This window comes from Gobio gobio (assembly GCF_949357685.1).
Source record: "Gobio gobio genome assembly, chromosome: 2".
NCBI lineage: Eukaryota > Metazoa > Chordata > Actinopteri > Cypriniformes > Gobionidae > Gobio > Gobio gobio.
In genome coordinates, this window is record NC_137098.1 from 39,087,299 (window position 1) to 39,112,089 (window position 24,791).

The 24,791-nt window shown below is 38.8% G+C and overlaps 1 protein-coding gene across 1 annotated transcript in view; it reads left to right on the forward strand.

The window, feature by feature from the left end:
* Window positions 1–24,791, forward strand: part of prkdc (protein kinase, DNA-activated, catalytic subunit) — a gene marked incomplete at its 5' end in the record, with an annotated part of 37,773 nt that overhangs the window by 2,592 nt on the left and 10,390 nt on the right. The window contains 58 exons of the mRNA XM_079810690.1: window positions 3–102; window positions 189–244; window positions 368–398; window positions 484–641; window positions 779–925; window positions 1,139–1,303; window positions 2,996–3,164; window positions 3,252–3,301; window positions 3,399–3,533; window positions 5,001–5,150; window positions 5,466–5,578; window positions 5,701–5,860; window positions 5,945–6,031; window positions 6,188–6,307; window positions 6,451–6,610; window positions 6,785–6,891; window positions 6,987–7,077; window positions 7,204–7,367; window positions 7,476–7,628; window positions 8,145–8,252; window positions 8,353–8,579; window positions 8,747–8,841; window positions 8,933–9,032; window positions 9,163–9,296; window positions 9,723–9,953; window positions 10,089–10,318; window positions 10,485–10,693; window positions 10,960–11,092; window positions 11,189–11,347; window positions 11,989–12,192; window positions 12,526–12,714; window positions 12,834–12,938; window positions 13,181–13,348; window positions 13,664–13,791; window positions 13,878–14,085; window positions 14,294–14,472; window positions 15,963–16,131; window positions 16,297–16,362; window positions 16,442–16,505; window positions 16,690–16,838; window positions 16,941–17,078; window positions 17,166–17,285; window positions 17,368–17,511; window positions 17,660–17,811; window positions 18,186–18,317; window positions 18,453–18,564; window positions 18,720–18,847; window positions 18,939–19,088; window positions 19,201–19,374; window positions 20,056–20,154; window positions 20,320–20,530; window positions 20,690–20,882; window positions 21,714–21,920; window positions 22,956–23,071; window positions 23,151–23,282; window positions 23,400–23,579; window positions 23,768–23,979; window positions 24,055–24,193. Coding sequence (XP_079666816.1) covers window positions 3–102; window positions 189–244; window positions 368–398; window positions 484–641; window positions 779–925; window positions 1,139–1,303; window positions 2,996–3,164; window positions 3,252–3,301; window positions 3,399–3,533; window positions 5,001–5,150; window positions 5,466–5,578; window positions 5,701–5,860; window positions 5,945–6,031; window positions 6,188–6,307; window positions 6,451–6,610; window positions 6,785–6,891; window positions 6,987–7,077; window positions 7,204–7,367; window positions 7,476–7,628; window positions 8,145–8,252; window positions 8,353–8,579; window positions 8,747–8,841; window positions 8,933–9,032; window positions 9,163–9,296; window positions 9,723–9,953; window positions 10,089–10,318; window positions 10,485–10,693; window positions 10,960–11,092; window positions 11,189–11,347; window positions 11,989–12,192; window positions 12,526–12,714; window positions 12,834–12,938; window positions 13,181–13,348; window positions 13,664–13,791; window positions 13,878–14,085; window positions 14,294–14,472; window positions 15,963–16,131; window positions 16,297–16,362; window positions 16,442–16,505; window positions 16,690–16,838; window positions 16,941–17,078; window positions 17,166–17,285; window positions 17,368–17,511; window positions 17,660–17,811; window positions 18,186–18,317; window positions 18,453–18,564; window positions 18,720–18,847; window positions 18,939–19,088; window positions 19,201–19,374; window positions 20,056–20,154; window positions 20,320–20,530; window positions 20,690–20,882; window positions 21,714–21,920; window positions 22,956–23,071; window positions 23,151–23,282; window positions 23,400–23,579; window positions 23,768–23,979; window positions 24,055–24,193 — 8,310 coding nt within the window. The remainder of the gene's footprint in view (window positions 1–2; window positions 103–188; window positions 245–367; window positions 399–483; window positions 642–778; window positions 926–1,138; window positions 1,304–2,995; window positions 3,165–3,251; window positions 3,302–3,398; window positions 3,534–5,000; window positions 5,151–5,465; window positions 5,579–5,700; window positions 5,861–5,944; window positions 6,032–6,187; window positions 6,308–6,450; window positions 6,611–6,784; window positions 6,892–6,986; window positions 7,078–7,203; window positions 7,368–7,475; window positions 7,629–8,144; window positions 8,253–8,352; window positions 8,580–8,746; window positions 8,842–8,932; window positions 9,033–9,162; window positions 9,297–9,722; window positions 9,954–10,088; window positions 10,319–10,484; window positions 10,694–10,959; window positions 11,093–11,188; window positions 11,348–11,988; window positions 12,193–12,525; window positions 12,715–12,833; window positions 12,939–13,180; window positions 13,349–13,663; window positions 13,792–13,877; window positions 14,086–14,293; window positions 14,473–15,962; window positions 16,132–16,296; window positions 16,363–16,441; window positions 16,506–16,689; window positions 16,839–16,940; window positions 17,079–17,165; window positions 17,286–17,367; window positions 17,512–17,659; window positions 17,812–18,185; window positions 18,318–18,452; window positions 18,565–18,719; window positions 18,848–18,938; window positions 19,089–19,200; window positions 19,375–20,055; window positions 20,155–20,319; window positions 20,531–20,689; window positions 20,883–21,713; window positions 21,921–22,955; window positions 23,072–23,150; window positions 23,283–23,399; window positions 23,580–23,767; window positions 23,980–24,054; window positions 24,194–24,791) is intronic.

A 24,791-nucleotide genomic window follows, 5' to 3' on the forward strand; every position in this document is an offset into this window, starting at 1 on the left:
AGATGACATCTACTACAAAGGAGCCAAAACTTCCGGTTGTTGCTGGCTGCCTGAAAGGAATCACCGCTCTGATGGTGAACTTCACCAAATCAATGGAAGAAGGTGGCTGTGTGTTTGTGTAAATTTACAGTCCTTCGCTGGTCTTAACCTAATTAAAACGAATATGCTAACTGTTTTGCTTTAAACAGATCCGGTTATGTCAAAAGAAATCTTTGATTATGCGCTAAAGGCGATTTGTCCACAGGTAGGATTAATTAAGAGTGTTAACTTGGCAATGCAATTTAAAGCTAAATTGTTATTTTAATCTTTTGTGTAGTACATGTGCAGCTCAGTCACATTTTCCATTCTTCCCTCCTAATGTCTCTAGACTGATATGAAACGATATGCAGTCATGTTTGGTGAGTGGAATCAGATATCAACATGTATTTTCATACCAGACTGCCAATGTTGAACTCTTTTCTTGTCTTTTTTGACTCTTGACAGCTGGTCTCAAACTGTTTGCTAAGCACTCAAGCCAGTTCGGCAACTGTCTCATGGATCATTACATGTCTATCTTTGATGTCATGTCCAAACTTTGTGGACATATAAATGCAGAGTTGAAAAAGAGTAGTTACACGGCACTAGAGTCTTTTTTAAAACAGGTATTTTCTATTTTCTATTTATTGATTATTAAATGTATAAATAGTTTCATATTGTTTTTTTATTTGTTGAGAGATGTTCAACTTGGTTATGATGACCATGCTCATCTTTTCAAACTATTCCTCTCATTGCTGTAAAGGTGGCTACTCTTGTGGCAGAGAACATTGAGTTGCACAAAAGCAAGCTGAAGTTCTTCATGCAGAAGTTCTGTGCGATCATCAGGACCATGGAATCCACTAATAAAGAACTGTCCATTGCTATTAGAGGTTATGGGCTGTTTGCTGCGGTTGGTATCCTGATATTTTATTAGAATAGTAATAATAGTCTATAATTAAATTCTCTCAGCAAGTCTAGGTTTTTTTATTTTTTACTATTCATCAAAATATATCTGTTTAGTATTGCTTTTCCATTTAGCAATTTGCACTTATGTAATAGTTTCTATTTTAGGCTAAAATGAATGAAGATTCTCTGACTGTGTTCTGCGTTTGTTTGCCTTTAGCCGTGTAAGGTGGTGTGCCCTCAGGATGTGGATCTGATGTATACAGAGCTCATTCAGCGGTGCAAGCAGATGTACCTGACTGAGTCTGACCGGGATGATGACAATGTCTACCAGCTGCCAAGCTTCCTCGACTCCATAGCTAGTGTTCTGATTCACCTTGACCGAGTAAGATACATCTCAATTACTATGAGCTGTGAATAACATTATAGATGATTATATCTAGCATTGCTTTATCTAATCCATCAAATGAGTTGGTAAATTGGTATTTTAAATCAATGTTCAGTATTTAGGTAAATTTTTAGTCCTCTAAAGCGACCCGGATCTATATCTAACACGGATGGATCTCTACCTGCCGCGATAATATAAAACTCTCCTGATATTAGAGTAATAATTACACAACAATTAAAATAAAGCATATTTCGTTCCCTTTTGGAGCTTGAAAGGGTTCCTTTTGTGCAGATGTTTTATACCATCATCACTGTCCTCGTCAGAGCTGATTTCCTCAGTACATTCAGCATCTGGCTCATATTCACCATCTCAAACATATTCTCAAAACTATCATTTTCAATGATCAAATGATTCAAAATTTAAATTTTGATCGCTGACAGCTTCTTCACCAGATCCACCATCAAGTGACAGTGACACTAATGTTTGATTGCGTTCAGCATTTGCTCTGCAGTAAATTGCTGTGCCATTTCAAGTTTGGCAGATTATACTTATTATTATACTTATTATCAGTCTGCAGTAACAATGAGTGAAACGTCACTTCATCATTGTGTATCAGACATTACCACCATGTAGATTAAAGGTGAATTGTACGTATTCCGTCATTAAAGATTAAATTATTATTGTGCAGAAAAAATATACACACCTTGGGTCGTTAACGACCCTATACAATTTATTTTTAAAAACTAAAGCAAAAACAGGCCTTATTTTATCATTTTATAAAAATAATTCTTGTTATATTGTTTATAATGTATTGATTGAGGAATACTAAGAATATCTCATTTTAAAAAATGAATTAGGAGGAGGGTAGTGAATGACGTCCTGGGTCACTAAAGACCCGTGGTATGCATTTAAGGGTTAAGTGTGTCATGTCATCGAGTCAAATAAAAAAAAAATGTATATTTGTTACCAGCCATGACACATCTGTAAGGGCAGAACACAGATTAATCCAAAACACAGACCTCTGTATAAACTGAATCAATACAAAATTGTAATGTGTTCAGCATTCTGCAACAAATATTTTTTCGATTTTCTAGATTATTTTAAATCCTAAAGTGAGCAGGATATATTCATATTTAGCATATGGATGCAGCAGGCTTCTATTATGTTACTAAGCGGGCCCTCCCCAGCACTTCAGCGCCCCTCAATTTTCCAATGTAAAATGTGGTGAAAAATGGACCTGGCTCCAATTGAGAGCCTTTGGGGCAGATTTCAGACTGCCCCGCTTATTTTCATTTTAGCTTATGTAAACCTCGCTCCAGACCCAGACAACATCAATCCACTTCAGCTATAAACATGACTTTCTTTTTCTCACCAGTATTCCTCCACAACTTGTAATATTCTAAAACCACATTCGGAGGCAATAAATCATACATTAAGGCAATTCTAAGATTGTGTGTGGTGTGTACTTAAAGCCTGCCAATTAGAGTGCCACCCTCAGACTGAATAACGCAAGGAAACTAGACCTCAAAAGTGTTCAACGATTACAATATAAAGCTTCAAAATGTTTATCATAAACTAGCGCTAAGACCCAGAATCTGCCCTACCTACATTTACGGTCAGGAGAGGCTACTGTTTGTTACTTCAACTACCTCAGCTCAACTCTATTGTAATTTCTATAATTGGTTGCAGATCCCTGAAGTGTACACTCCTGTGTTAGAGCGCCTCCTTGTGGTTCAGATGGACAGCTTCCCTCAGTACAGCCAGAGAATGCAGTATGCCACCTGCCGCTCCATCATCAAGGTGTTTGTTGCCATGGCAGTTCGAGGTCCTGTCCTCTGGAGTTTCACTAGTTCTGTGGGTAAGGATGAACTGGAGGTTATCTCGCCTAATCTGATTCTAGGTTAGTTTTTACCAGGGCTCACACTCTTCATTTCTTCAATAACAGTTCACCAAGGCCTGATCAGAGTATGCTCTAAGCCGGTTCTTCAGCCAGAAGTAAGTGTTTTTGCTAAAAGTGCAGATTTGTGCTTTTTTTGTTTAAATTGTATTTATCATGATATCTATATGTCATACATATTTTTCCACCCGTCAGGAGCGGAGCATTCCTTCAGGTGGTTTTGAAGCTGAGGAGGATTCCACCCTGGTGCGCTCTGGGAAATGGAAAGTTCCTTCCTCTAAGGACTACCTTGACCTCTTTAAGGGGCTTCTGGACTGTGAAAACTTTAAAGTAAGAAAATAGATGTTTATTTGATGAACACATGTTTAGTTTAATTATCTAGTAGTTAAGGTAATGGTTTAATTAATTTGTTACTATTTTAATGGTACAGTATATTTTTTGTGACCCTGGACCACAAAACCTTTTTTGAAATTGAGATTTATACATAATCTGAAAGCTGAATAAATAAGCTTTTATTAATGTATGGTTTGTTAGGATACAAATATTTGATTTGTCCAAATGAAGTCATTAGCAATGCATATTACTACTAATAATTTTTTTATATATATTTACGGTTGGAAATTTGCAAAATATCTTCATGGAACATGATCTTTACTTAATATCCTAACGATAACTTTGATCCATACAAAGTATTTTTTGGCTATTATAACCAAATATACCCGTGAGACTTATGACTGATTTTGTGGACCAGGGTCACATTTGGTTTGAATTAGGGATCGACCGATATGGATTTTTTTTAGTGCCGGTGCCGATACCGATTTTTTTCATCAGCCTTAGCCGATGATCGATACGGGCTGCCGATTTTCTTGAGCCGATATTTGGAGCCGATACTGCTTTTGCTCCCTCAATTTACAACATAAAAATGACACAATGATCATGATGATAACAATTTAAAATTTAAAAAAGGAACATTTATTGAACTAAAAAAAAACAATACTTAACAAATTGTAAAAACAGGTGAGGTAGAACAAGAAAAAAAAAGAGTTCAGTGGTGAAAATTAATTATGAAAATAAATATTTAAGCATAAATAAAATAATTACACTATTGCACACAGTATCAACAAGCAAGCAGCATAATAAAGTGCACACTGACTGTACTATACTTAATTTTAAAACCATTTACAACCTAGTCATTTAATGGTTACTCTCTAAAAAATGCTGGGTTAAAAATAACCCAAGCAATTGGGTTGTTTTGACCCAGCGGTTGGGTTAAATATTTGCTTAAAACAACCCAATTGATGGGTTAGTCCATTTTCAACCCAACTTGGGTTATTTTTAACCCAGCATTTTTTAGAGTGTAGGTGGACTTAACTTAATCTCTTGTAGAGCAACACCAGCGGTAATTCAGAAAAACATCTCCCAATGCTCCACGTGAAACTTCAGTCTTTCGACCTTTTACCATCGTGTGTGTCAATTCTCAATTAATTTTGATTAATATGCGCGAGGGAGGGAGAGCAAGACAGTTTGAAGGCGGTGAGAGCTGCCTGTGGACGCCTGTCTGTAAATAATGCAGGGAAAAACATTTTGGCGAACGCAGCAGCCTTGTATCGGCCGATGCCGATACACGTAAAAATATCGCAAAATATCGGCCCGATATATCGGCCGGCCGATATATCGGTCTAACACTAGTTTGAATGTGACCATGTAATCATAAAAGCTGTTGCATGTGTACTCTGTTTACTTTGTTTCAACAGCTTAATCTAATGTCTGAACTGATCTAATTTGCTGTGATTTTAGGACACTGGATTCATGGATGGAGCTCCAGCTGCCAAGAACTACAACCTGAGAGACATAAACCGACACTTATATGATGCACTGGTGCAGTCAGTCATGAAGATTGTGGAGAAACTTGATCTTTCAGTGCAGAAAGTCAATGCAGAAGATGAGGTACTGTTGCAGTGCTGCAAATGTGGGTGGTTAAAGAAACAGAGCATAAAAAACAAGTTATGCACATGAATTCCAAATGGACGATATAAATGATCAGAAGCCTTGAAAACCTTGGCAATAATTTACAGTCCCCCGATTCTTCCTCACTTAAATGTTGCTCACAGTTTTTCAGAAGACTCGCATACACGTTGACAGCATCAGACTGTGGAGAAAATTGTTTGTGTGTACTACAGCCGTACATATAATAAACAAACTTGAAACACAAATGTTGGAATATTGTGGCCAGTTTTGTGAGGTATTTCTTCTTTTTCTCAGGCACAGAGTGATGCAAGTGCTGGATTTATGCCTTCATCTGACCCCACAGCAAACCTGATGCCCAACAAACCCAAAGACTTTATTGCCTTTATCAACTTGGTTGACTTTTGCAGGTGTCAAAACTTTTTTTTCATTGGTACTGTCAGAAATCGATCGATCAAACAAACAAAAAATCTTATTTGCACTCTTATTGTATGAGATTGCATACATAATATTATTATTATCTTCTCTATAGTGATTTGTTTCCTTCAAGAAATCCTGAGTATTTTTCTCAGTGGATGCACCCCCTGTGTCACGAGCTCATTCTGCAATCAATACGTTTCCCTCTGGTCAGCGGCTTTTATAAGCTCCTCTCCCTCTCTATGAGCATTGCCAAGAAAATCCACTATTTCCAGGTAATACACATTCTCCATCACATTAACTTCTGAATTGAATGTGTCGATTAACCTCTAGTTAAGCCAGTATCTCTTTTTTTATAGGACCTAAAACAAGGGCCTAAAAGTGTTGGTGGCGGCTCCACCATGGAGGAGGCCTGTTTTTCACTCCTTGCTAAGTTTGGAAAGGAGGTGCCCTTTTAACCCTTTTTGTCACTTTATTTCTGTGTTAGATGCTTGAACATTGCAGTCTGCTTTGTTTCATTCATCAAATAATTGTGTTTCTGTTCATGTTGTATATGATGAATGTGATGATTTGAAGGGGGAAAGTTTGTATTATTTCCTCAGGTTTGTGTACGTATGAAACAATATAAAGACGAGCTACTGGCTGCCTGTCTGATGTTCATCCTCTCGCTTCATCCTGACATGGTGGCTCTGGATATCAAGGCATATATACCAGCTCTGCAGGTTAGAAAATTTTGTGATCATCAACAGTAGTATTTTTTCATTAACAGTAAATAGGAATGACATTCTGAAGTGATTTAAAAAACATAAATTGAGGCATGATATTTATATGGATTGATCATCTGTCTTCATTGTTTTGGTTGAAGGCTGCTCTTCGGCTGGGTTTGAGCCATGCTCCTCTAGCCACAGCAGCACTGGATGCTCTGGAGTCCTGGTCTTCTCTGATCTCTGCTGACATCATGCAGCCGCACTACACAGACATACTGCCACATTTAGATGGCTACCTCAAAACAACCAGTAACTCTGGTCAGTTATTTGTAATAACTGATCATATTTATCCTAAATGTTGTACTGTCAAAAAAATGGTCACTGGTTACTATTCTTTCTAAATATACTAGTAAGATATCTAAGGGTCAGTGATTGTTATCAAATTTCTTTAGTAGCTGATTGCTTTTTATTTGTTTTTAATCATTCCATTAGAAAAAGATGACAACAATATGGAAGTGACATTTGTGTCAACGGGAAGTTCAAAAAGTTATGGAAAAGTCATGATGAGGCTCCTGAAGAAATCAAAGCACTTGTCTGTGGTAATTAGATTGATTTGTTTGACTTATATTTGGATTTTGTCTGTGTAAATGATTCTGGGATTTCAGTAACTGACCGTTACTGTGGTCTCTGTTAGGGAGATGAGTCTCCGATTGCTGCTGTGAGACGCAGGGTGGTACGTCTGCTTGGACACTTGGGAGGACAGCTCAACAGGAGCCTTGTGACAGGTTATTTTGTTTCTGTTGCTACTAAATAAATTCATTGCTGACTTAAAAAAAAAAAGGCAGTACTTGTTAATTTTGCTTGCTTGTTTTTAACCTTTATATATTGCATTTTCTTGTATCTAACCCCAGCTGTTTCTGCGGAAGACATGATGAAACGTTTTGTGGCATGGGACTGTGAGAAGAGGCTGAGTTTTGCTGTGCCTTTTAAAGACATAAAGCCTGTGATCTACCTGGACTCCTTCCTGCCAAGGGTCACAGAGCTTGCACTGTCCTCCAGTGACAGGCAAACTAAAGTAATTATAGTCAAATAAACTTTAATTGTTGATTAAAGTTTATTAAAATTTTATTTATTCACCCAAACATTTTTGGCTGAAAGTGATAATTTTCTCTCTTGTGTGTAGGTTGCGGCGTGTGAGCTTCTGCACACTCTGGTCATATACATGGTGGGTAAAGGAGCCCAGATGACAGAAGACGACAAGTCTGCTCCTCCCATGTACAACCTACACAGAAAAGTCTTTCCTGTTCTTCTACGCCTGGCCTGTGACGTCGACCAGGTATTTTACCTTATGTGTGCTCTTTAAATATGATGAACAGAGTAAACGTTTCATTTGTCAATCAGGTTTTCTAATGTAACATTATTTTTGTCCTTCATCAGACAGGAACTAGCCTAGGATTGTCAATGGATTAAGATAATTAACCCAGTAATTAGTCAAGAAGTTTCAGTAACATTTTTTCAGTAAAAACAGCAGTTCACAGTAAAATGTAAAATAAAAAAACACAGTTTTCAGTGTCAGTTTACACATTTCACTCCTGGATATTTTGAAATGTAAAGTTGAAGATTATTTACAGTAAGTTATTTATTTAATTGTTAAAATATTGAATTAATTAAGGAGTGATTTATTTTAAATAAATTCAAGTCATATTGTAGTCCCCTTGGAAATTTGCTGAGGCCCCTTATTACCCTCCAAGAAGCGTTGAGAATCGCTTAAAGTTCATAGTTTCATGTCCACATTTTGTCCACTTTCATCAGTCACAGTCCACAAACATTGAAACTTTGACTGCTTCTTCAGGTGACGAGGCAGCTGTTTGAACCTCTGGTGATGCAGCTTATCCACTGGTTCACCAACAACAGAAAGTTTGAGAGCCAAGACACAGTAGCTGTGCTGGAGGCCATTTTGGTGAGGAAACTCCTTCAGTATACAAATTTTTTTTTATTCATATTGAGTTGGCCGTCTGTAAACTGTAAACATGTGCTGTTAATCTATTTGGGCTGCACAGGATGGAATTGTGGATCCGTTAGACAGCACCCTCAGAGACTTTAGTGGCACCTGTATCCAGGAATTTGTCAAATGGTCCATTAAACAGACCACCCCCAAACAGCAGGAAAAGAGCCCAACCAACATAAAATCTCTATTCAAACGTATCTACAGCCTGGCCTTACACCCCAACGTCTTCAAGAGGCTTGGAGCTGCGCTTGCATTTAACAGCATGTACAGGCTGTTCAGGTCAGTGTGTGTGATGAGCAGAAGAGCTCATTAGATTGGCTAGGCTACATACAGACTCTCAATATTTGAGCAATATACTCTGCCATCTTGAGTGAATGTAAGAAATGTGTGGCGAATGAAAATGGTATTTATGCAGATGTTTATCCAAATATTGTTTTGTTTCTCAGAGAAGAGAGCTCTTTGGTGGAGCAGTTTGTTTTTGAGGTGCTGGTGGTGTTTATTGAGAGTCTGGCTCTGGCCCACTTTGATGAAAAGTCCCTGGGTAAGACACTAGACATATTCTCTTCATCAATACATCCTGTTTGATGGTCATGACTATGATCTTTCCTGTCATATTGTTATTGTCTACACAGGAACTGTCCAACAGTGTTGTAGTTCCCTGGATCATCTGAAGAGAATTATCAAACACAAGGCAGAACTGCTCAATAAGAATTCCAAGAGACGCATACCCAGGTAGACATACATTTGATTATGGTATTATTCCTAACTTCTCTTAATTCACATTTGTAATGTGCGTAAAGTGAACATTATGTGTCTGTGTTATAACAAACTGACAGATCTGCATTTTCTACACTTTCCTCAGAGGATTCCCTCCAGACCAGTCAGTATGCTTGTCAGATGTGGTCATGTGGCTGCTGACCCAGTGCGGAAGACCACAGGCTGAGTGTCGACACAAAAGCATGGAGCTCTTCTATGAATTTGTGCCTCTGCTGCCCGGTAACCTACAGGATATTCATATTGAACACAGTGTTGCCATTCAGGGACTCTTCTCTTTGAAGACAACAAATTGTTTTCCTTCAGAATTTGAACTTAACTTGAAGAAATTTAAGAGAACAATAGAGCTTGAAATTAACAACAGTGAAAATATTCACTGGTAACATCCTGTCAGGGATTCTTTTTGACCAATCTCAGAATTTCAAGCAGAAAATATGTCCAGGATGATTCATTGTGGTTTAAATTTAAGACAATTACAGGTTTTCTAGAAAAGCTTGGTCATATAAATGCCTTTTGTGATTTAGGTCTTTTTGCACCTTCAGAATTGCATATCAGAATGATATGACTAAGATTTTAGAGAAAAACAAAACAAAATGTCTGTATATGCATACACGTTTACTTAATTTCCTCTCTTTCTTCTTTTGTCAGGTAATGCATCTCCTGCGGTGTGGCTGGACGAACAGGTGAAGCAGCGTGGTCCAGGTTTCCTCATTTCGTGTTTAGAGGGAGGCGGTTTACTCTCCCAGCCTTCTTTGAGAGAGATTGAAGCCCCCTTCAGCATCAGATGCACCTTGCAGTGGATGGATCTACTGTTGGCTGCTCTTGACTGCTACAGCACCTTCACAAAACTGCACTGTGTGCAACCCCAGAGGATCCTGGGTGGGTGAATCCACACCATGAATTGCCTAAACTTGAGATGCATAACTAATATCTTCTCATATCTGTGAAATTATCGGTAACTGTCGAATCATTGCTTATAACTTCTTTGTTTCTCCCATTCCTCTCCTTATCCAGGCACTGGTGAGAAGTCCAGCTTTTTGCCAGCTGTCCGTTTCTTCCTTACAGAACTGTCCATGCAGGACGTTCAGGCTGCCAGAGCTTGCTTCAGAATAGGTAATGCAGGTCAGTCACACTTCAGCCCTCGTGAGACAGAGCAGTACAACTACAGCAAGTGCTCCATCATTGTCCGAATGCTGGAGTTCTCCACCATGGTACTAAAGAAATGTCCACAGGATCTCTGGAAGGTAAACTTTTTGTTGCTCGAAACATAATACATTGGAAAAAAAATTATATTATATTATGATCTTATTTACTTTTGTTCCAAGGGTCTACCTGCCAAATGCTCTAGTGAACCTACCAGAATCTACAAAGTAAAAAAATGCTGCTTTAACTTTTTTGCTTTCTCTATAGTTAATGGAGCAGGATTTTTTTAACCCTTCCTTCTTCACACTGGTGGTGCTGACAGTGTGTGAGCCCTCTTCCATTGGGTTCAACATGGCAGATCTTGAAGTGATAACTCAGCTGCCAGAAGTGTGCGCTCCTTTGCTTAAAGTTTTGGCGTCAACACCTTACAGGACACAACTGGAGAGCAGCATTAGGAAGAGAATAACCGTACAGAGGTCTGTTCAATTTTTAGTTGGTTTCAGTAAATTATTCATGTATAGTTATAAAGTTCTTTTGCACCTACTTCGACACGTTGCGCAGTGCCCAAACATTTAAATCCAGTTTGTATTTCTTTCCTGATTCCATTACCCCTCCTGTTTCCTATCTTTTCAATGTACATTGTGGTTAAAGTTGCAGTGTTTTGAAATATTGTTGATGATTTTTTCAAATGAACTGATTTTTTTTATCGGTGTGTGGTCACTGTCTTGTATGTTCTGGACAGTGTGGAGGAGTTGTGTGCCATTGAGCTGTATGAGGCAGACACCAGAGACAGTCATGCTAGCATGCATCTTTTACTCTCAGCCTGTAAGCAGCTTCACCAGTCTGGGCTGCTCATCTCCGTTCTGCACAGTCAGGTACACACTGATCTAATGGATGCTATTATAATTCTGTTCAGTCTACGTAATAGTTACAGTAACTTTTAAGTTGGGATGTTTACGGTTTCTCTTTAGGATGCTGGTTATGGTCGCTCTCTGGGCTCCAAACTTCTCACTAGTGTGTATAAAAGCATAGCTCCTGGAAACGACAGGAAGTCTCTGCCCTCCATGGATGTTGGCAGCAGGAAGTTGGCTGACAGACTTGTGCAGTTGGCTTTCTGTTTGGGAAATCAGGCAAGTGGTTTGAATTATAGGGAAGGACTAAAGCTTGGAACACACTACACGACTGTCATGCCGATTATGAATGTAATTTGGTTGTTATGACTGATCATGCCCAAACGGAGCGGGCCTGTTCCAGTTGGTCTCAGTCTGTTTACCATGCCATACCAAATTTATTTGTTAAGCACTTTACAACAACCACATTTGACCAAAGTTCTGTACAGAAAAAACATATGTACAATTAATAACCACACAATAAAAGCATTCAAAGTAACAAATTAAATCAAGTAAATAAAGTCGACATCTTACTAGGTGTCAAAAGCCAAAAAGAAAAGATGGGTTTTAAGAAGGGTTTTAAAAACAGATAGAGAAGAGGCCTGCTTAACATGCAAAGGCAGATCATCCCATAGTTTATGAGCATACACAGCAAAGGCACGGTCCCCTCTGAGCTTACGCTTAGTTTTAGGCACAGTCAGGAGCAGCTGATCACAAGTTGTGTTTACAAGTTGTGTAGTGTGCAGTGTCTAAAAAGTCTTAGAATTTAAAAACCATCCACAAGACATTGAAGATCAAAGAATGTCCATGTTTTAGTATTAAGTTCATGTTTAAAATGCATAAAATCTTGAAACTGGTCTTTTTTTCTCTAAACAACTCAGAGTGAGCAGATGGTTGGCCTTTTGCTGAACACCATTACACTCTCCGTCCCTCTCTCTGGCAGTCTGAATCCTCACTTCCTCAGCTTCTCTCACGGAGAGTACTTCTACAGCCTCTTCCAGACGTCTCTCAATACTGAGTTACTCCGCAGTGTGGAGTGCACTGTGCCACTGCTGTTAGCCGCAGCCAACCAGAACCCCAGCATGGTGAGGCATCAAACTAGACTGGACTACATTTCCTAAAAGCAACCTGTAAACCTATGTAAAATGTAGAAACCACTGGCACCAATGGTTTTTATAATCTACCTAGATCTACGGTGCTTTCTGGAAATGGCTCTCTGGTGAACAAAAACACCAGCAGAATAAAAAGATCTAGCTAACGGTAAACTGCACTTATTGTGACTGAAACATCTGAAATTGGGGGTTTCTAACACGATTGGTTAGATAAATGATTCAAATAACTTCTAGATAGAACATTTTGACCATTTTCTCCATAACCACTGAGATCTGAAAAGTTTTCCTGTTCAACTGTCTTTTTAGGTTAGTGTTTTGCTGAACGGCATGTTGGATCATAGTTTCCGTGAGCGTTCTGTCAGAAAGTCCCAAGGCTCGCAATTGGCTGAACAGGTGCTGAAGGAGTGGGATTTACTCAGGCCGTGGTGGCAGGGTCCTGCAGCCTCACCAGAGAGCAAAACTTCAGTCCTGTCATTGCTTGCCAAAGTGCTCCAGGTACCACATACTCAATATTTTTATACTTTATTTTCTGTGCATTGTGAAGAGCTAAAATGGTTACATTAATGGGAATTTCAGGAGTAGATTGTAAGATTTTTTCTTTTCTTTTCCTGAAGATCAATTCCTCTGTATGCTCCAGTACAGTTCACCCAGCATTCAATGCTGTGTTCACCACTTTCACAGCTCTTCTCACGGATGTATCTATGCCATTAAATCTCAAGGTAATCTTTTTCAATTTTTAGCACACTATTTTTTTAATTTTTTTTACTCTGTACTTTGCAAATATGCCATACAATCTGCACTGATTATACATTATAATCTTCTCTTATTCTTGAAGTGACAAAAATTTACATCGACACTGTAATACGGTAAAGACCAAAGCTAAATCTAGAAACGGTGCATGTTTATGGCATTTGGCCTATGGAGTCTATTAATTTCTTCATATCTTTCTCTCTGTGTTTAGAGCCAGGCTCTGATCATGCTGCCCTTCTTCACTGCATTACCCAGCATGCCACTGGAAGAGCTCAGGAGGGCTCTAGAGACTCTGGTGGCTACACATTTCCCTATGCAGTCAGATGAATTCCCTCGTGGATCACTTCAGTGCAACAACTACATGGACTGCATTCGCAAAGTGAGATGCTTAAACTGGATATTCCTTTTTAGTATATTATATTCTTTAATTTCAGAGGTGCCCCATATCTTTTCAAAAAGTATTCTAATTTCATCAATTTCATTCATAATTTTTATCAAGTTATCTACTCCGCAGACTATGGATACTGTTAAACGTTTTTAGTTTTTTTTACTTTTAAAATTTCATTATGCCTTAAGCAGTAATTTAAACAACATTTTTTGAAAAAAGGTAAAACTGGATTGGACAGGGAGAACTTAAAAAAGTATATTTTTATGTTAAATGCTAATAATTAGTCCTTCATTTTGATAATGTCAGTTTTTAGAGGCCCTGCAGCTGTCTCAGAGCCCTGTGTTATTGAAGCTCATGGCCAGAGTTCTGTGCCGGGACAAAAAACATATCATGGAGGAGCTCTTTCAGACCTGCTTTCAAAATATTGCTCGCCAGTAAGTTTAAAAAAATTCCTGCTTATGTGTCTATATATTTACAGTTCATAGATTTATTTCTAATGCATATTATTTCTCTTTTTCAGGTCCCAGATGGATAGACAGGTTCTTCTCCTCAGCTCTATCTACCAGTCATTTCAAGCCAAAGATGTTCCTTCAAACTCCATGCTCATGGGTCTTATAGACAGAGTCCTGCTACTATTGGCCTCTTACTGCAGCCCTCAGGCACTCTCTCAGTTCTTCATCACTAATATTGCTGATATCATGACTACTCTACAGGCACGCTTCACTAAGGTGAGTACACTATACCTAAAATGGTTCAGGTAAATGCGCTCCACCAGGTCACTAGCGTGTGGCGAATCGAACGCTTCTAAACATTTAATTATTATGCAAATGATTCAATTCATTCAAAGTTTTGAAAAGCTTTATTTCTCCCATCACTATTCAAAATATGTTTTATTGTCATGCTACTATTGTGTCTTTCCTGTCATTTGTCTTTCAGTCTGTTGAGTCAGTGTTTGAGAGTCAGATTATGATGAAGATTGGCTGTTGTAAGCTGATGGAGGTGTTATACTCCCGTCTGCCTAAAGAGGAAGTCTATTCTAAAAACTCTGCTATCAACCAGGCCTTCTGTGGCACAGGCAGTGCTGAAGGCAACGAGCTTTCCAAGAACCTCCTCAAGTATGTGGAGTAATATGACACATTTTTCTCTTTTTACCTTTAAAGCTACACTGTGTAACTGTTTTAGTTTGTTCTTAGCTAAAAACACTTAAAAATATATGTTCTCATTAATGCATATTTACTTTTTTCAAGTAATAAAGTATTCTTCTCGTAAGTTTATAATATGCCATTGAAAATACATACGGTAATGGGTTCGAATGTAGGTCGCCATGTTGCCCCTCCATCTTGAAAGTACATCAGCCAAAGAGGGACATACCCGTGAATTCAAGCTTTGCCTTTCGCATTTTAACACTCGATGGCACCGTGTCGAATGCATAGACCGTAAAAAAATATGGACGATGCGACTTCATTGACTTCCGTTGACCAAAGTTGAAGCTTTCATAGGCCCGCACACGGCGCTGACATCTTGGGACCGAGTCTGCGCAGTAGCGATCTCGGGACCGGAGTTGCGCAGTAGAGAACAGGAAGTAGAGGCGCGATTATCAAAAGCCCGCCCACACTCTCGCAGATGCAGAACAATTAATTATGTTGGTGTGAAATAAACAGTTATGGAAGTGTAGAAATTAAAGCTAAAGCTCCAATCTCCTCCCAAAAATCCAGAAAAAAGTCCGTTAGTGCCTCAGTGACAACTTCACTCAGAGAAGCCGTCAATCTCAGCTGTCAATCATGACGTCACACCCCCCGTTTTTATAGCATCAAATAACTCACTAAAACTAAACTTATTTAAAAAACGAACACTTGAAATGAAATTATTGTAAAAAAAACTGCCTAATATGACAGAAACCATCTTTAGGAAACAATTATTTGAAGTGTAATTAAATTGTTTAGTGTGTCTCGCGCCCTTTCAAATACATGGAGAGGCGGGGTTTAGGAGCTATACTGGGACCGGCCACCGGGGGGGCGATCGAAGCGCGAAAGCTTCAATTTCTGACTGGAGCACTACAGGCTTGGTCGAATGTGGACGAGGTCGAACTGGAAGCCATATTAATCTTGGACTAAATCGGCCACCATAGGAGTTAAAACGAAATCGGAATTGAGAGGAAGAGAAACTAATATTCACTGGATGGTCATATACCTTTTAACCGCTAGATGGGGGAAAATATCACACAGTGTAGCTTTAAGAGCCTTTTGATGTTACTAAAGGGATAGTTTTCTACAGATTCCTAAGACTGGAACATAATTGTATTACTCATAAAAAAGTCACCATGAAATTGAAAAATACTTATTTGTTTATAGAGTATTGCAATGTATTGAAGGAGAGAGAGGTACAAGATTGGGAAAGGACCACGAGCCGGGACTCGAACTTGGGTCGCCCGAAGCGCTATTGCGCTATATGTCTGAATGCTGCCCATAAGGCTATGGCTCTGATATTATAAATGTTTTATCTGTGTTTTAAAAACGTTAAATTCCACCTTCCCTTTCAACTGCATCTCTTCAGTCTCAGGAATTCATAATGAAGTAGAATTTCTGATCAATACAATATATGTCAGATTGTGTTTCGAGGCCTTCACTGAGAACATGGCAGGAGAGACGGTTCTGCTGGAGCTGAGGAGACAGTATCACTGTGCTGCTTATAACTGTGCCATCGCCCTGATCAGCTGCAGCTTCAATGAGACCAAGTTCTATCAGGGCTTCCTCTTCACTGAGAAACCTGAAAAGGTCTGTTACTGTGCAGTCAAAAAACACTCAATACGTATTGTGTTCAAGCAGTGTTCATAATACGTTTGTTACTTTTTAAAAATATTAATGTATGGTTTTTGTTAACTTACCATTCACGTTCATGTCAGCCTAGTTAATCAAATTTTGTAATTTGATATTTTCCAGAATCAGTTCATATTTGACAACCTCATTGATTCACAAAGGGTGTACAACTTTCCTATAGAGATTGATGTAAGTAAAGCTTTTAAACATATAATATGATATTTGTATTTGTTTTGTGTTGTTTGGTATCATGTTTACTTGTTTACAGGTCCCTATGGAGAGGAAAAAGAAATATGTCATGATCAGGAAAGAAGTGAGTGGAGAAAACGGAGGTGAGTTGTTTGAGATATTCACAGGCTTGTTAACAACTACACGTTTACAAAGATAAATGCCATCTCCTAATATTGATGAAATTGCCGTTGTTGTCGTCATGCAGGGCAGTCTGCTTTTAGCATAAATTCACAAGGCGCTTTTATAAATGCCACCTGCTCTCTTAAAACTCTTGTTCTTTTTCAGATGCTCCTGTATACCTCTCCTCCCAGTCCTACATGGCAGACAGCAGTCTTAGTGAGGAGATGAGTCAGTTTGACTTCTCCACTGGAGTTCAGAGCTTCTCCTACAACTCCCAGAATCCTTCGGGCGAGAGCAGCTCCAGCAGGACTCGAGTACGTCTTTAGAGTTTTCTGTAAAGCAGAGGTCATACGATTAGAAATATTATCTCTAAGGTTATTTATAATTTTTTTATGAATAATTGTCTTCATTATTAGGAGCATAAGGAGGTTGTGTCTCAAGATGAGACTGTGGAGCTGGAGATGGATGAGCTGAATCAACATGAGTGTATGGCCAATATGACGGCACTGCTGCACCACATGCAAAGGAACAACATCACCCCTAAAATAGAGGAGGTCAGTCTCATGGCAATGAACAGTTTTGCCTAGATTTCGAGTTAGAACACTATCTGACTCTATACGCTACACTATGTTTTGTTTTAGGGTGCAACACCTAGTGTTCTTCCTCCTTGGATGAAGTTCCTGCAGGGGAAGCTGGACAATCCATCCACCCCTCTGAACATTAGACTCTTCATAGCCAAACTTATCATCAATACTGAAGAGGTACTGCTTCAGCACTTTCATATCTCTAGATTTATTGATATGTTGTATATGTATTGCTTTTATTGTACATCTTCATGTCCAGATATTTCGTCCATATGCGAAGCATTGGCTGGGCCCACTGGTGCAGCTGGTGGTTTCCAGTAGCAATGGAGGAGAGGGCATTCACTTCATGGTAGTGGACATTGTGGTGACTGTCCTCTCATGGGCCAGTGTAACCACACCAAAAGTAAGTGTTTTTTACTCTCGTATTAACTTCCAATCTGTCTCTGTGTGTACTTTTTTTGGCAAAGAAAACCATGTATAAAAATTATGTAGGAGTGTTGCATACTTTTTTATCTAATTTGTCTCTTTCCCTTATCTCTCTCACCATTTAGGGTAGCACAAGAGATGAAGTTTTGGCCAATAGGCTCCTTGGGTTTCTGGTTAAAAACTGTTTCCACACCAAGCGGGCTGTTTTCCGACACAATCTGGAGATTATCCGCACAGTCGTGGAATGCTGGAAGGACTGCCTCACAATACCCTACGAGTTAGAAAACTATTATTTTAGATTGCTTTTTTCCCAATTTGTTATGTTTTTTTTTATGGTTCGTAATAAATTGCATTGAAGGGCACCAATTATGACAAACTGTATGGTAATGAACTATTATGAGAGCTGAAGCATTTAATATATTTCTATCATTATATCATCTTTTAGAAAATTAAAAAGTGCAGATTTAAAGTTATTTTTGAATGTCTCAATATACTTTATTTATTACTAGTAGTTTGTAAATGTAGTGAAAATATTTCAAATTGAGAGTTGCTGAGATTGCAGACTTAGATTTTTGTGGTGCCAGGCTAAATGACCATGCATGAATGGATAGATTGCAAATCCTAAATATTTTTTCCCCTTTCCTCCTATAGTTTGATATATGAACGGTTTGCTGGAACAGATCCCAACAGCAAGGATAACTCTGTTGGAATACAGCTTTTAGGTATTGTAATGGCCAATAGTCTTCCTCCTTATGATGCTGCATGTGGCATTGAGCATGACAGGTAAGCACTTTTTTAATTGTATTCTTTTTTTTATTTGTATACATTTTCTCATATAAATGTGATTTTACATTTTTTTTTGTGAAATTATACATTTGAATGAAAACCAATGTTGTTCTGTCACAATTTTTTACACAGATACTTTCAGTCACTGGCCAACAACTTATCGTTCATCAGATATAAGGAGGTGTACTCGGCAGCTGCTGAGATCATTGGGTTAATCCTAACCTACATGACTGAGCGAGAAAATGTACTGTGGCACTTTGTTCCTGCCAAACTATATCACATTTGTCAGCTGGGTTATTTAGTTTTTGTTTAATGTATTGTTGTGAGTATGAAGGTTGTCTTTAGATACTGTAGTGTCCAGTAAACTTACCAACTATTGTTTTTTTGTGTTTTTCGTAGCAAAACGAAGGGCCCTTATTGAATATCACTATTACAAAGCTCATGGATTTGAGGAAGAAGGAGGTGGATGACAAATTTATTGTTTGTCTAAGCAAAGTGTCCAAACACTTCCCACCTTTGGTGGATCGGTGAGATTCAAGTTTTTATCTATCAAGTCTTATCCTGAAAAACGCTAAAGCATATGTCTGTAAATAATGTTGATGTTTTTATATTCCACAGATTCGTAAACCCTGTTTTTTATTTGCTGCCAAAGTTGCATGGCATGTTGAAGACACACTGCCTTGAATGTGTGCTGAGTCGTGCTGATGTCATTCCTGATATCTACCTGCACCTCAAGACCAAAGGCATCACACAGATCATGAGCCACAAGTCAGTTGATACTGCAGTAGCTCACTTCTCCATTGTTTTACTTGTGTTATTACAGGTTTTATGCCTTTGATAGTGAAATATTCTAGTTCATATCACATGCTGTGTCTTTCAGAGATGAAGCCAGACAGCGTGTTTGTCTGGACATCATACATAAGATCCTGGCATTACTGAAGCCAGAAGAGCTAAAGGAGATTTTGGGAACTGTCACAGCATTTGTGTCTTACCCTTCTCCTGTCTGCAGAGAGAGAATGTATGACATCTTGATGTGGATTCAGGACAACTATAGGTAACTGACTTCATCCAGTCCATTCATCTCACACAATGGACTTTTGTTATTAATTTCCTCTCTCTACAGTTCCCATTAGATCCTTTGAGAGAGGTTTTCAGTTTTACAAATGAATGTGTTTTGCATTTATTGTTTCATCATAAATTAAATGTACTCTACCATTCAAGAGTTTGGGGTCGGTAAGATTTATTTTTAATCACCAAGGCCACATCAATTTGATAAAAAATACAGTAAAACTGTTAAATTGTGAAATGCATATTAAAATAATTTAAAATAATAGTTTTAAATATAAAAATATCTTAAATTAGTTTTCTGTCATGGCAAAGCTGAATTTTCAGCATCATTACTCCAGTCTTCAGTGTCACATGATACCTTCTAATATGCTGATTTGGTGTTTAAGAAATATTTCTTATTATCAGTGTTGGAAACCGATAACTGCTTAATATTTTTGTGGAAACTGTGATACATTTTTACACGATTCTTTGATGAATAGAAAGTTCAAAATAACAGCATTTATTTGAAATATTAAACAAATTCTAAATATCTTTACTGTTACTTTTGATCAATTTAGTGCATTTGTGCTGAATAAATAAATCAGTAATTTTTTTTTTTTTTTTATCGTACTCACAGTAACCCCGAATTTTTAACAGTAGTGTACGTATAATAATGGTGTGTTTGCAGTGATTCTGAGAGCAGGGAAGACAGCACCTCTGTTGAAGTGCTCAGTACAGCTCGGGAGAGTCTCCTCCAGGGGCTGACAGATGAGAACCATGGCTTACAGTAAGCAGACCAAACGCTTGCTTTGAACATTTTAATTCAACTTAACTTTTTCACACTTTTGAACAACAAAAGCATTAGCATTTGTGCACTTGAATCTTCTCACAATCAATAATAACACAAAACCCTAAGGTAATTTCTTATATCCCTATGTGATTTCTCTTTAAGGCTTTATGTGCGCAATTTCTGGAGTCATGAGAGCCGTTTACCTCCAGACACTCTGGAGCGCATGCTTGTCATGCTGAAGTCACTGTATTCATCCCGAATTGAAGAACAGTTCCTTAGTCTGGCCACTGACCTGCTACTCGAGATGACCAGTCACAGCCCTGACTTCACACGCAATATGTTTGAGTTCCCGCTCTCTGAGTGCAAGTTCCAGGTAAAAACTGTTATTTATTACAGCATTGCAAAAATCATATCTACATGCTGTTTATTTTCCGTGACTTTTTAAATCATACCTAATATTTGATTAATTCAAATGAAAGTTGTTTTTGCAGACCATAATTTTGGTGCTTTCTGTTCTACTAATCTATTCCAGGACTACACAATAGACTCTAACTGGCGTTTGCGGAGTACAGTCCTCACGCCGATGTTTATGGAGACTCAAGCCACCCAGGGCCCTGGCACTCAGGGCCCAGAGGCTGCAGGAAGCCAGGCAGCCACAATAAAGGGTCAGATCAGAGCCACACAGACGTCCCTGGAGTTTTCTCAGACCCTGGCTCCTGGTGCAGGTACCTCATGAAATATAAAATGAGTTTTATTTCTTTCACTTATATAGGGTGCTTCTCAATTCTTATTTGTGCATCCTTGTTTCCTTTCCTCGCGTCTTCGCTCCACCCCATCAGGGAAGGGCACAAGGAAAAGATGTGAGGATGGAGGTATTGAATCAAGTTAAATTATATATCCTTGCTCCCTTTAGCATCACTTCAAAGCTTCGTCAATTAATGATGACTCTACACCGCTGGATTTAGCTTGAACATTAGGGATAATCATTTATATTGTAATAGTTTCAACCGCCACAAAATACCACATTTAATTATTCCCAATTATTAACTGCTTTTTATTTGTTGTGTAGTATTACAGTTTGTTTAATTTTCTTTAATTTTCTTGTGCTTTGATATAATTCTGCAACTGTCCTACTTCAGTACATGTAGCCTAAACAATAAAAATAATAATTAATCAACCGTGGCAAGATGTGAAGGGGGAGGATCATTTATACGTGCGTCACGTTTAGTCGACAAAACACTTCCGCACAGATAAGACTGTGTATTCTCGCTCATGACTCCTCAGGAAGCCTCCTCACTCCTCGATCCTTGCATCCTTCAGTGCAATTAGAGAGTTGAGATGTCCTACAAGATGGCTGAGCTCGGTCGGTTTCCGGGTCAGAATGGAGGATGGAGGAACGAGGAAACGAGGAGGGATATTGAGAAGCACCCATAGTGTTGATTTTTTTAACCGCAGACTAAGATCTGTAGGAAAGATATGAGGGGAAATGTATTGAAGGATAAGTAATGACAATTCACCATATCTTTCTGTGTAATAATAAACAACTGTTCTTTCAGGGCGCCGTTCAGCATATAACTGGTTAACCGGGAGCAGTGTGGACACACTGGCTGATTATTCCCTTTCATCCGATTCTTTATCGTCACTCTTGGTGTTTGATAAAAAGAGATCAGAGCGCCCCCAAGCTGCCTGGAGAGCCGTGGGTGCAGGGTTTGGCTCTAGACGCCTCACAACTGCCAGTGATGAGACAGACAGTCGAAGTGCAGGTCAGTCACTAAAGATAAGGACAGTGCATGAATACTTTTGATTTCTGACAATTCCCTATGATTAAAGGTTGGACTTGACTAGCATTAAAGGGTTAGTTCACCCAAAAATGAAAATTAGCCCATGATTTACTAACCCTCAAGCCATCCTAGGTGTATATGATATTCTTCTTTCAGATGTATACAATCGGAGTTATATTAAAAATGTCCTGGCTCTTCCAAGCTTTATAATGGCAGTGAATTGTTAGGGCATTTTTGAAGTCCATAAAAGTGCATCTATCCATCAATAAAGGCTTAATAAAGGCCTTCTGAAGCGAAGTGGCGCGTTTGTGTAAGAAAAATATCCATATTTAAAATTTAAAGACTAAAATATCTTGCAGTCAGCGGTACGCAAGTCGACTTAAGAGTAACCCCGGATGCAATGTACAGGAGCATCACAAGCTTTGACAACTCTCGTGGATAGTGCTGTGCAACAAACTGAAGCCCCTTTTCTCTTATATCGAAATCCTCCACCATTTCTCTTTAAAAATTCTTGTTTTAGACTTCTAATTCATGACCGGTGTTTTGTTTTTTGCTCTATCCTCTGCGCTTCTGTGTTCGTCAATACGCATGCGTCAAGGGTTCAAGGGTTACTCTTTCACTTGCGTACCTCTGACCACCGGAAGCTAGTTATATTAGTTTATAAAGTTTTTAATATGGACATTCTTCTTACACAAACGTGCCACTTCGCTTTAGAAGGCCTTTATTAACCCCCCGGAGCCATGTGGAGCAGTTATATGATGGATAGATGCACTTTTATGGACTTCAAAAATGACCCAACACTGCCATTATTCACTGCCATTATAAAGCTTGGAAGAGCCTGGACATTTTTAATATAACTCCGATTGTATTCGTCTGAAAGAAGAATGTCATATACACCTAGGATGACTTGAGGGGTGAATAAATCATGAGCTAATTTAAATTTTTGGGTGAACTAACCCTTTAAGCATTAGAGACTTCTACAGCAGTGAAACTCTGTGTTGGTTGGTTTTCAAACAGCTGAGCGGGAGCGGCGCGCAGACATTCTGAGGCTCAGGAGGAGATTTCTAAAGGATAAAGAAAAGGAGAGCAACAGATTCGCCAAGAAAGAAATTCAGTCCCAAAGAACAGAAAAGGTAGATCTTTTTCATAGATAGACGTTTGCATTTTTTAAAAATGTTTTTATTATTAAATTCTCTTTTCTGTGATGTACAGAAGAGAAGAGCAGATCTGAAGATCCGTCAGGATGCTCAGGTCACGCTGTACCGCAGCTATAGAGTTGGAGATCTTCCTGATATTCAGATTCAGCACAGCAGCCTCATCGCCCCACTACAGGCTCTGGCACAGGTTCACTGTGATTCAGGACTATTTTAACTGTGTCGTCAACATGTGTTTGAAAATAATATACTAAATATAAAAAAATAGATAGCAGAATCCAAGTTTTTGTTTACATTTGTTTTACAGAGGGATGCCACACTAGCGAAGCAGCTGTTCAGCTCACTGTTTGCTGGGGTGCTGGTTGAAATGGAGAAATCCAAGCCTAGTAAAGAAACAAGCAGCATTTTGAAGGAATTAGTGCAGACCCTGAACTCCTTTCTCAACATGAGCACTGTCTACTTCCCCCCTTTCATTTCTTGTGTGCAGGTGTGTACACACTTGTGATAAGAGATGAGACACAATGGCTCTGTTTATAAGCTAGTGAGGCAGTAGACAGTAAGGCAGCTCACTAGAGCTGAACAGAGCTTGAATATTACAAATCTTGAAATAAGACAGTTGGGCTTGTTAATTGTATTATTTGCCTGTATGCAAACATTTTATACATTGTGTTACAGGATATGAGTTATCATCATAAGGCCCTGCTTGGTGTTGAGCCGGCTCTTGTCAGTGCCAGCTGTCTTGCCAGTCTGCAGCAGCCCATGGGCATCTTGTTACTGGAGGAGAGTTTGCTTCATGGCACTGGAACATCAGAAGAACCTCCCTCGAAACGAGCTCGAGGCAAACGAGAGCTGCCACCTGACACAGAAAGATGGATCCACCTCGCCAAGTACGATCAAAATTCCCTCATAAATGTTCAAAGCATTCACCATGTACATAAGTTCTAATTCATATTCCTCTGTAGACTTTACAGGTCTTTGGGAGATTATGATGTAGTTAGGGGAATCTTTAGCGGCAAGATTGGTACAAAGAAAATAACATTCACGGCCCTGCAAGCAGAGGCAAAGACTGATTATGCTGAAGCCGTGAAGCTCTATAATGAGGTATTGTGTTCTTGGTTACAAATACACTATGGGAACATAATCAGATTCAGAATATGCACGTTTGCTTAAATCGGTTTTAAATATCTGTTAGAGCAGTGTTTCCCAACCGGGGTGCCAGAGTGCCGTCTGACGAGAGCAGGGGTGCCGTGTAAAAGTCCTTCAAATATTTTTTTTTGTTAAAATTTTTCGAATAAATTCTCTCTTTGTAAACTTTGTTCAATGCATGCGAGTGCTGCCGTATGTTCGAAAATGACCAGTCATTTTCGCCGTCATCACCCGGGTGTAGTAGTGCTCACATGTCTCACAGCGCGCAAATATTGAGTTCTCTTTCAAGTCTTACTTTTTGTGTGAGTTTGTTCCTTTCAAGAGCATGTCAACATGTCCATCTTGATGAGTATTCTAGCAGACATAGTCTGTATATGCCTTAAGTAAACTTTATACAGTCAAGAAAGATGACGCATATCCATGCATTAGGTCTTAAAAGGGCAGTAGCCTTTACTGCTGTCTGTTTAATGTCAAATAACAAAAGACAAGGACATCACTCACTGCTCTTGATTGATTAGCTTTTGTAAGTTTAATAGGAATAATCTTTAATTTA